At 44.0% G+C, this 12,821-nt stretch overlaps 3 protein-coding genes across 3 annotated transcripts in view; 2 read left to right on the forward strand and 1 right to left on the reverse strand.

Annotated features, from left to right (window-relative positions):
• Positions 1-1,530, reverse strand: part of LOC112149521 (snRNA-activating protein complex subunit 1) — a gene marked incomplete in the record, with an annotated part of 15,167 nt that extends 13,637 nt beyond the window's left edge. Inside the window, 2 exon segments of the mRNA XM_024277262.2 lie at positions 219-375; positions 1,340-1,530. Of these exon segments, the coding sequence (XP_024133030.1) occupies positions 219-375; positions 1,340-1,470 (288 nt within the window).
• A 2,322-nt stretch (positions 1,531-3,852) lies between these two features.
• On the forward strand, positions 3,853-6,572 carry yipf6 (Yip1 domain family, member 6). Its single transcript, XM_024277273.2, has 2 exons — positions 3,853-4,357; positions 5,697-6,572. The coding sequence occupies exons 1-2, from the start codon at positions 4,019-4,021 to the stop codon at positions 6,054-6,056; spliced, it is 699 nt and encodes a 232-aa protein (XP_024133041.1). The 5' UTR covers positions 3,853-4,018; the 3' UTR covers positions 6,057-6,572.
• A 2,082-nt stretch (positions 6,573-8,654) lies between these two features.
• On the forward strand, positions 8,655-12,815 carry LOC112149535. The gene is made up of 4 exons (XM_024277282.2): positions 8,655-9,442; positions 11,282-11,485; positions 11,566-11,776; positions 11,854-12,815. The coding sequence occupies exons 1-4, from the start codon at positions 8,737-8,739 to the stop codon at positions 12,104-12,106; spliced, it is 1,374 nt and encodes a 457-aa protein (XP_024133050.1). The 5' UTR covers positions 8,655-8,736; the 3' UTR covers positions 12,107-12,815.
• The last annotated feature ends 6 nt before the right edge of the window (positions 12,816-12,821 follow it).

Below are 12,821 nucleotides of genomic sequence, written 5' to 3' on the forward strand. Positions count from 1 at the left end.
CTGCCGTCCCAAAGACCTCACGGGAAAAATGCAGACGCCACGGAGAATCTGCAGACGCGCAGACCTCACAGTGAGAGTGCAGACCTTTACGTAGAAACTGTAGATCTTTACGGGAAGACTGCAGTCCTGCAGATGTGCGTAACTGCAGACATCCCAGGGAAGCTGCAGACCTCTTCTGGAATTCTGCAGATCCACAGCTGTGCATGCCGTCTACTGACCTGCTCTAGAGGAACGGCGCCCTGAGAGTGATACAGGCTGTACAGCAGGTAAAGCCCTCCCACTCGGATCTGAAAGCTGAACGGTGGCAGGAAGTAGCAGTAGGCGGTGTCCAGAACCAGGCGAGCGAAGGGACGCTTCTCGTGGAACAAGGTGCCGCTGAGGTGAGAAGATACAGAAAAGAGACGAGAAGATTCAGAACTCGGAGGATCGTCTGCAGCAGAACTTCAGAACCAAAACAGATACTTTTCCTAAAGAGACCTGAGTGAAATGAACTCCATCCATCCATCCAATTTCTTGACCGCTTCATCCCTTTCGGGGTCGCGGGGGTGCCGGAGCCTATCCCGGCCACTGATGGGCGAAGGCGGGGTACACCCTGGACAGGTCGCCAGTCCGTCGCAGGGCCTCAATCACACCCATTCACTCTCACATTCACTCGTAGGGGCAATTCAGAGTCACCAATTAACCTATGATGAAATAAACTCATTCAGATGAAGATGTGAGATTATATGGGGAATATGAACTGGAATATAATCTGTGGAACTCTTCAGGACTCATCTCCACATCTGAAGGATATCTGTGCGATTTCGGTTCCAGCCGCGCGGGATTAATGCCCATTCCAGCTCCACATCAACATCAACATCAGCAGCAGCAGCAGCAGCAGCAGCAGCAGCAACAACAACAGATAAAAGCCAAACATGAGAGAGCGCAGGCGTTTAAAGGAACCGGAAGCAGAAGCGGGCTGCACGGTGGTGCAGTGGTTAGCGCTCTCGCCTCACAGCGAGAAGGCCCCGGTTCGGATCCCGGCTGGGACCTTTCTGTGTGGAGTTTGCATGTTCTCCCCGTGCATGCGTGGGTTTTCACCGGGGACTCCAGCTTCCTCCCACCGTCCAAAAACATGCTTCATAGGTTAATTGGTGACTCTAAATTGTCCCTAGGTGTGGATGTGAGGGTGGATGGGTGTGTGATTGAGGCCCTGAGACAGACTGGCGACCTGTCCAGGGTGTACCCCGCCTTCGCCCTTCAGTAGCCGGGATGGGCTCCGGCACCCCGCGACCCCGAAAGGGAAGAAGCGGTCAAGAAGATGGATGGATGGATGGAAGCAGAAGCGACTGAAACTCACTAAAAGATGGAGGCGAACTTCATGTCCCTCCAGATCCCGGAGAAGATCTCGAAGCGGACCGACTGAGTCCGCCTGAAGCGGCTCAGCAGCTCCTCGCAGTCCGCCTTCACGTGCCGCCTGCAGAAATCCATCACTCCCTGTTTCCCGCCTCAGCCTCGGCGACAGGAATCCCGGCAGACTGATCCGGAAGTCGAGCTTTTATGACGTCACGAGAGGACTTCACGAACCGTCCGGAAAAAGAGATCCACGAACATTTTTCTTTATTGATGAGAAACATTTATAGTTAAAGCCTTAAAAACACACCATACAACATTTGAAGCATTATTTTAAAAATAAAATCTAAATGTATTATACAACAACTTTAATATGGAAAAACTCCCTTCTACAATCCAAGTACAGACAGAAATATTCCATTAAATATGGTCAAAATGGACAAACTGTAAAATCAACTTGGTCAGACTTTATGTGAATGAAGCTTTGGAATGTATGCTTTACAATTTCAGTGACATTTTATTTTTTAAGGGCCTGTGTGTATGATTTGTTTTTTCGCTTGCTTCTATTAAGCATTCATATAAAAAACAGACAATAAACAATTACTGATAGATATAGAATAATTTTGGTTTGGTGATTTCTCAATGGTTCTGAGAGCCCGGCTGGTTCAGTCATCTATTCTTGTGGCTAGCTCTTGTTTATAGGCCATGTCTCTGAGCCATAAAGCAGGATGGAGAGGACTCCTGAGTTGTAAATCTGGAGCTTTGATATTTTGGTGCCACCGAAGTGGTTTTCTAAGAGATTGCAGAGCTGTTGCTGCCAGTACCCTTCTGCAGGTGATCTCTGGTTTTAGGTCGCCGTTAGTGGTCACTAAGGAGCCCAGGTGTGCAAAACTCTTCACAGGCTCGATGAAGTCATTGCCAAGCTGAGGGGTGGTGGGTCTGGGCCAGAGGTCTGCAACCTTTAACACTTTAAGAGAAATAAGCTATTTTACTTTTTTTAAACTTTACTTTACAGTTAAATTTAAAACTGAAAGCTTTGTATTTTTCTGTGACCAGAGAGCCAAAATGGAGGGATAGAAGAGCCAGATGTGGCTCTGGAGCAGCAGGTTCCAGACCCCTGAGCTGGGCCATTACCAGTTTTGCATACATTTGGTTTTTGTCCAGTTTACTTGGAAGACAAACTTCTTTGCTTCTTTGCTATAAAAAGTACAAAGTTGAAAACTTGAAGTATTTAATGACTTTGGATATTGTCTGAGCATCTGTGAGGAACAGTTTGATAAACAAAGATGAATTAACCACAGAAACATAGCAAGAAGACTGCTGGGACAACATAAAAGTCAGAATCTGTGTTTCCACCCAAAAGCAGAGGAATTCATAACACAAGTTCTATCTAATACAATTATTTTGTTTGCTATTTGTGTGGTTTTTTGTGTTGCACAACATTTTCACAAAACGTACAAAATTTACAGCGTCAAACCAATTTAATGTATTTTCATGAGGTTATATTTAAAATTAGGGCATAATTATTTTCATGAATAAATGTTAAAACAACAAGAAGTTTCTGGTCGGTCAGGAATATTTCAGTAGAGTGGAACATCAACTAGGTCAGAATCAGTATTTTATAGAAATGTTTACAGAAAATGAGTTATGAACTTTAAAATTAAAGCTGGTGTACAAAAATAATTATCCTAGATCACGTGTCAAAGTCAAGGCCCGGGGGCCGGATCTGGCCCTCGGGGTAATGATTTTCGGCCCTCCAAATCATTTTATTTTATTATTATTAATGATGAGATGTTATCTTATCTGCTTCTCTTATTTCTAACTAACGTAGTTTTGAAAAAAAAAAAAATAATTATGGAGAGTAAAATATTGAACGTTCTTTAAGGTTTAAGTTGATTTATTCTGGAATAATATTCCTGCCTCTTTTTAATAATCATAATTATATTAAAAAAATTAACTTTTTTGTTGTGGTTTTAAAACTTTCGCTTTAGTGTGTTCTATAATTTTTTATGCTGTTCGGCCTGCAACCTAAGGTGTGTTCTGGATTTTGGCCCCTTGTGCGATTGTGCTTGAAACCCTGTCTGAGATGATCAAGTATAATATGACCTCTATGGAAAAATTTAAAATATGGAATAGAAAATTAACAACAACAATTGGACTTCTGAAACTTTTTAGATTTGTTGCTTCTGTTTAAACAGACCCTGCGCTGTTTTTTTTTTCTTTTATTGACCATGTTTTATATGGTTCATCATTTTTTTCTGTTTCTGGAATGACCTGAGTATTGCACTAAATATTGTGCTGACATTGTGTTTGAATTTAAAAAGGTATAATATGATAAACGTTTGATTTTATTATTACTATTATTATCTTTTTGTAGCTAATAAAACTATGTATTTAGCAGAAAACAAATGCCTAAAAGATTCCAAACTGTTGTTTTTCATGTTGAAGAAAAAAAAACTATAATAATAATAATATAAGAACAGAAAATGCGGATATTTTCAGATGCCCGTGAACGCACCACCCGGATTTACGTATCACGTCGGGCGGAAGTAAACAATCCCCCAGCTGACGTGGAGGAGCGACGCGGAACTCTCCGGTTCGGTAGAAAGCTGCTGTTTTCAGTCGGTGTCCGGTTTTGTAGAAAGTTCTCCGGTCCGGTTCCGATCCAGTATCCCCCTGAAGAAAGATGGCGGCGGAGGAGGAGGCCAGCCGGCCGTTCGCGGGGCTCTCCGACGTCTCCATATCGGAGGACATCCCCGTGGAGGGGGACATCTCGGTGCCCGTGGGCCCCTCTAGAACCGACGAGGAGTTCTCCACTTTGGACGAGCCGGTGAAGGAGACCATCCTGCGGGATCTGCGGGCGGTGGGCAACAAGTTCATCCACGTGCTGTACCCGCGGCGCAGCTCGGCGCTGCTGCGGGACTGGGACCTGTGGGGCCCGCTGCTGCTCTGCGTCACGCTGGCCCTGCTGCTGCAGGACGGGACGGCCGACAGCGACCTGGAGGGAGGACCGCAGTTTGCGGAGGTACCGCAATGTGCGGGAGAGGGGCTTGTTTGTAAACTTTCAACAAAAGCAGCGATTCCTGACTGTATAATAATAAGGTTCTCCACAAAATTTAACACATCAGTTTTTCTTCTTTTTTAACTTGATTTAAAATTTATAGAAATATTTATTTCAAACACTCGATAAAATGCATATTCACTAATTTGACCAAAGTCTTAATTATTGGTGAGTTCAGTGATTAAAAAAAAAAAAAACACTCCTGAAATTTCCACCTCGGCTAAATATTCCAGCGTCAGCTTCAGTGGGAACGAGGAGGAGATGATGAAGGAAGTGTTGGAGCATCAGCTAACAGCAGGGCATCACCCCTCACATCAGCTCAAGAACACACAGAATCACAGGGAATGGGGTTTCCATGGCAACCAGCTGCATCCAGGCCGAATGCTTTCTGGAGTGCACTCCAGAGGACAGAAGGTCCAGAAAGACCCGGATGAGAGTTTTGTGTGATAGAACCAGCCCTTCTCTGAACAAAAACATGGATGTAAAAACACTAGTTTTTTGCATAGACTTCTGGGAAATTTCGACTGCCCTCGATGATGGAATTGTAGATTCAGACAGCACTAGAACATGGCGAACGCACTATATAATCAGTAGGAAAGGAATTCGGACATAAACATTACTAAAACAGAGGTCAAAGGTCATTGTCCACTCAGGAACTTGATGTTGAAAGATAGTTGGTCCACAGAGAGTTTTTAAATCTTTGAGTTAGATAAAAGGAGTGGAAATAAAATGTTCAAATCCAAGATGAAAACGTTTTTATTTAGCAATGTGTTTTAAAATGGGAACTATTTTATGTGTATTTTTTTAATATTTTAAATTTCTGAATTTTAATCTTGTTGACTTTTATGATTTTACTTGTGTTTTATCAATAGATTTTTGTTTCCTTTTGTGATCTTTTAATTATTTTTGTACAGCACTTTGAATTGCCTTGGGTAGGAATTGTGCTTTATAAATAAACTTGCTTGCTTGCTAAATAAAAAATTCTAAAAAAAAATAATAAAGTAAAAACAGAAAAGCTTTGATCTTAAAGGCAACATTAAAAGACTTAAAGACAGACTCTGTTCAAATTCATATTATTTTCTGGTTTTAACATGTTTTAAAGAAAGTTAAGCTTAAAACTACATTTCTGAATATTTCTTTATTCAAACTGAATCAGGAGCAGATGGAATTGTGCAGAGACGTCTAGGAGCGACTGCAAAGAACCAAACTATGATGGATTGTACCGCTGCTGCTCACGTTCTCAGAGCGCCCCCTGTTGGTTGATGTGTGCGCTCTCTTCTTCTCCTCTGACATTTGCTTGCAGGTCTTCGTCGTCGTCTGGTTCGGCTCCATCATCATCACGCTGAACTCCAAGCTGCTGGGCGGGACGCTCTCCTTCTTCCAGAGCCTGTGCGTGCTGGGATACTGCATCCTGCCTCTGACCGTGGCCATGGTGGTGTGCCGGGTCGTCCTGCTCGCCGCCCCCGGAACGGTCAGCTTCGTGGTGAGGCTGGTGGTTGTGACGGCGTCTTTCGGCTGGTCCACCTTTGCATCCACGGCCTTCCTGTCCGACAGCCAGCCGGCCAACCGCCGGGCCCTGGTGGTCTACCCCGTCTTCCTCTTCTACTTTGTGATCGGGTGGATGGTCCTGACCTACTTTCCAGTGAAAAACAGGCAACCGTGAGCGAGGAGGAGATTCTGATGAGTGAGAGAACTCTAAAGAGGAACTGGAATCTGTCCTGCTCCTGGCTGGAGCGATGTGCGGCGCTGGAACGGCGCTCACTCACAAACGCCCTCTTTTAGGAGGTTTGGGTCGTCTCTGCAGCTGAAGAGAAGAAGCTCCTGAGTTTGTTTTCCTCTGTTATGTTCCTTCTGCTCACAGAAGCACCTGATGAATGTCTTACCTGTTTGGGATAAGAGCGTTTCCCCTTCTTCTCTTTGAAATCTACATTTTTCTAGTTTTCTGATCTTTCAGCCAGACTCAAACTCTGAATAAATATTTTTTTTTGTTGGTTGGGAGGGGGGATAGTTTAATTTTGTTGTTTGTATTTATGAAATGAGCTGGATGATAGCTCGGGGTTCATGAGAAGACGTTATTGTACAGTGTGGTTCCTGTTTGTCTCAGGAGTCAGAACCATCCTGAACGTTCTCATTAAAATGAACTGATGGCAGCAGAGAAGCAGCTTCTTGTTCCATCATAGACGGCTGATGTGATAGTTCTCTGCAGATTCTAAAGAGGAAAGGACACGTCTGCCATGTTTGTGGGAAAACACTGAACAGAGATAAGAAAAAGAAAGACATTATTGTTAACTCCAAAAAAAATCCAAAAAAACACAGAAAGGAGAAGAAATTGACACGTTAAAAATGTAAATGTAAGTTTTTACTTTCTAACTCGGGTGTCAAAGTCAATCACACAGGGGGCCAAAATCCAAAACACACCTTAGGTCACAGGCCGAATAGGATCAACATTTATTGAACTCTCTAAAACTATGTTTTTAAAACTTGAAACCTGTAACTTTTTAACATAATTATGAACTAGATATATAGTATTACCTGTGATCATTCTAGTGTGAATGCTGTAAGCTGAATTTGGCTACTGAAGATGCTGAAATTGACAGCTAAAAATGCTAAAGCTGATAGCTAGCTAAAATAGCTAGCTAAATGCCAAATTAGCCTAAAAAAAACTAAGAAAAAAAACTTAAGTTAGCCAAAACAGCTAGCATGTAGCTGATATATTAGCTAAACTCCAAAATAGCCTAACAAAATTTTGGTAATTTCCAAAATAGTCCAAAAAGCTAGCAGAATGCCAATTTTTCAAACTTTAAAACCATAACTTTTTAACATAATTCTGAATAATAAAAAGGCAGGAATATTATTCCAGAATAAATCAACTTAAACCTTAAATAACTTTCAATATTTTACTCTCCATAAAAATATATTTTGTCAAAATTATACAAGTTAAACATAAGCACAAGATAACATCAGGCCATTAATAACAATAAAATAAAATGATCCGGAGGGCCGGATCCGGCCCCCGGGCCTTGACTTTGACACATCTAACTTAACATGCAAGTCAAAATTCTACAAGAAATAAAAACAACAAAAACTTAGAGATTCCAACACTGTTATCTTGGGAATTCAGTAAACAAATATGAATGTAGAACTTTATCATTCGGGATCAAAACATTAAAACTGATGCATTCTTTTTAGAGAAACGTGAGGTTGTAGAGTGTTCAGGTGCTGAGAGGATACAGCTAAAAAACCTGCAGACCAGAGTTAGTTTTTAATCAAATGTTTGGATATTTAAAAAGAAAAAGAAAAAAAACTTCTGCTCATATTAATGTTTGTGTTAGAACGCAGAGAAAACATGAAAATGATGCTAAAACTCAGAACTTTAACCCGTAACACTGGAGCTCCAGTGTTTACGTTCTTTGATTTACTCTGTAATTTTTTTATGTTAACACAATAATTTCAGTAGACTGTGAAGGAGAAAAAAATAATTTATTAGTAATTGCAAAATATTGTGGTTTTTTGTTGGAGAATTGTTAACCCCAAATGAAATGCAAAAATGCAAATAGTTTATTTGTTTGAAAAATTTTGGTTTTTATGGTGTTATTGTTTTCTGAATGGTTCTTTAAAAATGTCCTAATAATTATATTTTTTAGATTCATCATCATTCATGTCTTTAAGTATGTAAAATAAATGTTTCTTTGATCTCAGTTTTCCTTTTAAATAAAAGGACAAAACATGTAAATGCCCCAGTACTCTGGAATGAATAGGTGGATGGATGGATGGATGGATGGATGGATGGATGGATGGATGGATGGATGGATGGATGGATGGATGGATGGATGGATGGATGGATAGATGGATGGATGGATGGATGGATGGATGGATGGATGGATGGATGGATGGATGGATGGATGGATGGATGGATGGATGGATGGATGGATGGATGGATGGATGGATGGATGGATGGATGGATGGATGGATGGATGGATGGATGGATGGATGGATGGATGGATGGATGGATGGATGGATGGATGGATGGATGGATGGATGGATGGATGGATGGATGGCTGGATGGATGGATGGATGGCTGGATGGATAGGTGGATGGATGGATAGGTGGATGGATGGATGGATGGATGGATGCTTCCCGTCCACTGACTGAGAACTAGATCTCTTTTCACTGTCCATGTCCCCGTCGACCTGTCCGGGTTGTCGTTCCCTCCTCGTCCACGCGGTGGCAGCAGCGCCAATAGAAGTCAGTTGTGGTCCGTCGCTGGTCATGGAGAAGAAGTGAAGGCTCCACAGAGAGCAGCCCAGTGCTCGCATGTAAACACCGGTCCAGCTGCCGCAGTGATGGAGGGTCCGCCGCAGCTTCCTCCTGAACTCTGGGTCTGCGTGTTCCGCTTCCTCAGCACGGAGGAGAAGCACGCGGTCCGGTCCTGCTGCCGGCACCTGCGGAGGCTGGTGGACCACCCGTCCCTGTGGAAGAAGTACACGGTGGTGCTGTCCGACCTCCGCCGCTACACCTACGGCTTCTGGGACACCCTGAACCGGCGCAGACTCACCCGGGTTGCCGTGCGGCATCTGCGGCGCAAAGAGTGGCGGCGCCTCGTCAAGTTCCTCCCGTCGCTGACGGCCATCGTCTTCGTGGACGGGGGGCGGCAGTACAAGGAGACCTACCTGGATAACCTGCACAGGTTCCCCGGCCTGCGGGACCTGGGGGTCCGGAACGCCACCTGGGACACTGCGATCATAAGCCCGAGCCTGACCCAGCACCTGCGGGAGCGCCTCACGCACCTGGGCGTGTGCAACGTGCGGCTGCCGTGCACGGTGGAGTTCATCCGCGCGGTGTCGGAGCTGGTCAACCTGCGCTACCTGCTGTTCCACCACCAGGGGGAGGGCTACGGCCTGAACACGGTGCGGCCGGTGCCGCGCGGCGTCTTCCACCGCCTGCTGCTGAACCTGAGGAAGCTGCAGCACCTGTCCTGGGGCATGAAGGAGGAGCCGCCGGTGCCGCTGCCGGACGACTACCTGAGCCCCCCGGACCCGGAGCAGCCAGGTGGGTCAGAACCAGCTCAGCCTGCAGGCGGCGCTGAGGAAATCTGAGGGACCCAACACTCCTCTGAGGGGTTCCCCTTCAGATGGATACAATGATAGTACAAGAAAAAATCACTTTTTGGAATAATTGTTATATATGATCGAAGTTTAACAAAACGTTTTTTAAAATCAAAATGTATTTTATGTTTTTAGGTAATAGTTTCTAACACTGTGACTAGGGGTGTAATGATTAATTTTAACAACTGTTCGATTCATAACATAATTTGTGGTTGATGATACGGTTCATTTTGAACAATCCGATTCACTGACCTAAAATGAATCTTTATCCAAAACATAAACTAGTGGGACTAAGAGATAAATACCTGGTACTGAACAGTCCTTGTATTTATTCAAGAAAATCAAGTGTAAATTAAATATGTAAACAAACAAACAAATAAATCGTGTCTTTCAAATAGATCTAAGTCAGTTCAAAGAAACAATTATTACTCTTCTTCTCCTGTCCCTGTTTCCACAAGTGTCCCACAAAGGTCCATTCTAGGGCCCTTGCTATTCTCCCTTTACACTGTGTGTTAAAGTCAAGGCCCGGGGGCCTGATCCGGCCCTCCAGATTATTTTATGTTATTGTTATTAATGGCCCGATATTCTCTTACGCTTATTTTAGACTTGTATAATTTTGACAAAATATATTTTTATGGAGAGTAAAATATTGAAAGTTATTTAAGGTTTAAGTTGATTTATTCTGGAATAATATTCCTGCCTTTTTATTATTCATATTTATGTTTAATAGTTACAGTTTTAAAGTTTTAAAAATTAGTATTCTGCTAGGAGTATTTTGGCATTTACTAAGATTTACTAAGATTTTTTTAGACTATTTTGGAGTTTAGTTAATATTCACACTAGCAGTATCACAGGTAATACAGGCTATATATCTATTTCATAATCATGTCAAAAAGTTATGTTTTTAAGGTTTTAAAAATGTAGTTCTAGTGTTCAGTAAATGTTTATTCTTGTTCGACCTAAGGTGTGTTTTGGATTTTGGCCCTTTGTGCGATTGAGTTGACACTCCTGCTTTACATAAGTGACTTTCCTACAGTCTGTTCCAGTGTTTTCATACAGATTTATGCTGATAATACATTCATTTACACACATAGTAACAACACATTTCAGGTGGATGAAATTCGTACTGAATCTGTGGCTCATATTGCAGAATGGTTGGATCAGTCAAGTTTAAAATGTAAATCTGACAGTTGCAAATACAAAGGCATTTCAATAGAAAAAAGATCAGGATTTTGTTTGTGTTTAACGTTAAACTGACAGAGACGGCTGCACAGCAGGTGCTAACTGCGCTAATCGCTAGCTCCGTGGTTATCTCCTTAGGACCCGAGCTCTTCGTTGATATGCCTGTTTTATTATTTTGACAGACAAATAAAAGTTAAGAAAAATTAACTGCTGTGGCAATAAAACAGGATGTTAAAAAATAATCCTATAATCTTAAAATAAACAAAATAAATGACTGTAATGACATTAGCTAGCCACGAATACTTATTATATTCATGCTAAAACAAAGTCATCATTAGAATTTTAAATGAAGGTATGCATCACATTGGATTTGATAAACCAAATGAAATGAGAGGATGTTTCAGGCTGCTTCTGGCAGAAAGTACAACTGGTGTTAAAGTCAACTTTAACTAGTCGGCGCACAAAACCATTCAAATACTAGATACAAAAACAGTGTTATCATCTGTCCGGGGAGCACAGAGAAATAATAGGAGCTGGGCTACTTCTGGCTCATTGTGCAGAGAAATAAATCTGTTGAAATTGTCTCGTTTCTGTCCTCCAGGGGCCTCCTCGTATGGGGGCCCGGGTCTGAGCAGCCTGGTGCTCGTGGATTACCCCGAGAACGCGCTCCCTGAAAACGCCCTGAGGAGCCTGGTGTCGCTGCGCTCCCTGACTGTCCACTACAGGTACATCAGAGAGGGCATCGAGTGCCGCCTCAGCTCCTGGCTGAGTCCTCTGCACCAGCTGCAGTCACTCACCATCATCGGTCAGTTGGGCCGTTTGTTTTTCCAGTTTCATGTCATTTTTGGATAAATCTCTGATATCTCCTCCTATCTTTTGTGTAAGGTGGGAACTCTCTCAGCACCTATACAACCACCATCCCGCCCACGGTGACCAGGCTGACACTGCGAGTCGCCGTGACCCTGAAAGACTTGGACTCCGTGGCCCCAAAGGTCCCTGGGCTGCAGCACCTGGACATCGTTCAGAACCGCTCCAGCGGCAGCCTCTGTAGAAGAATCCCAATGCTGTTCCCCCAGCTCAGAACCCTCAGGATTCGGTCAGCCTCACTCACCGCACCATGAACCCACCGATCCTCCTGTAACGGCAGAAAATTTCCCCCTTTTGTTCTTCCAGGTTCTTCCGCCGGGAGCCGGAGAAAGACCTGCTGAGCCTGGTGAAGCTGCGGCACCTGCAGCAGCTGGAGCTGCTGGTGGAGCGCTTCTACATCCTCAGAGACTACCTGAACGGTCACCCGTGGCCCAGCTCCAGCGTGCAGGACCTGATCAACCAGATCCGGGAGCTGTCGGAGAACAGGATCACCGTCATCACCGCCATGCGGCAGAGGGACCCTTTGCGAGACTGTGACTGTGTGTGGGAGGGGGACTGACCGGCCGGGCGTTGGAACCAGGGAACCACGTCTGAAGCCGGCTGCCCAGTCCAGACCGACGCCTCAGTCCTGACGGGACTGCTGCTGTGGAAGGTCAACAGTTACCCGGGGGAGGGCTCTCCAAAGACCGGACTGTTCTAGATGCTGAAGGGATGTTTGAAACGGGTCTACACGACGAGGCTGCTCCAGCTCCAGTTTAATGAACAGGTTTAATGGCAGAAAGTTTCACAAATGGGTCCAAGTCTGCAGAACCATCTGCTGGATGGAGTTCACACAGTATGCCTCAGAGCTGCAGCACACACCCGAAGGTCCGATGAAGACCGGTTTACCTCCACCAGGATGCACAAGAAACAGGGATGGTTCTGTTCAGGAAGTATCAATAATACTCGGACCAGAACCGCAAACTATAGCACTCCCTAAAAGGAAAATGTTTCCAGAATCAAAGCAGAAAAATTTGAACTCACTTTATCCAGCAGAGCATCAATGGAGACTCCGCCCCCAACCTTCAGGAAGGGGTGTGCTAGTGATGCTGGTTCCAGCAGGTACTTCCTGTTTGGAACACCAGGAGGGAGGAGTCTCTCAGTCGAGTTTTTATCTACTGTTATTGGGTTTAACCAGCATCAGGGAGGACAGGCGGTTCCACAGAAGAGGAAAAGCAGCTGACTCGATGTTATGGGGATCCAGGAGTTTGAGGGTCTTTTTTTTTTTTTTTTTT

The sequence above is a fragment of the Oryzias melastigma genome, linkage group LG22 (assembly GCF_002922805.2).
Source record: "Oryzias melastigma strain HK-1 linkage group LG22, ASM292280v2, whole genome shotgun sequence".
Classification (NCBI taxonomy): domain Eukaryota; kingdom Metazoa; phylum Chordata; class Actinopteri; order Beloniformes; family Adrianichthyidae; genus Oryzias; species Oryzias melastigma.

Bases quoted from the DNA above. Each gene is read 5' to 3' on its own strand.
- LOC112149535 (XM_024277282.2), top strand. From the start codon at position 8,737: ATGGAGGGTCCGCCGCAGCTTCCTCCTGAACTCTGGGTCTGCGTGTTC. The intron at 11,486-11,565 runs GTCAGTTGGGCC...CTTTTGTGTAAG, and splicing joins GCAGTCACTCACCATCATCG to GTGGGAACTCTCTCAGCACC. The intron at 11,777-11,853 runs GTCAGCCTCACT...TTGTTCTTCCAG, and splicing joins CTCAGAACCCTCAGGATTCG to GTTCTTCCGCCGGGAGCCGG.
- yipf6 (XM_024277273.2), top strand. From the start codon at position 4,019: ATGGCGGCGGAGGAGGAGGCCAGCCGGCCGTTCGCGGGGCTCTCCGAC. The intron at 4,358-5,696 runs GTACCGCAATGT...ATTTGCTTGCAG, and splicing joins GAGGACCGCAGTTTGCGGAG to GTCTTCGTCGTCGTCTGGTT.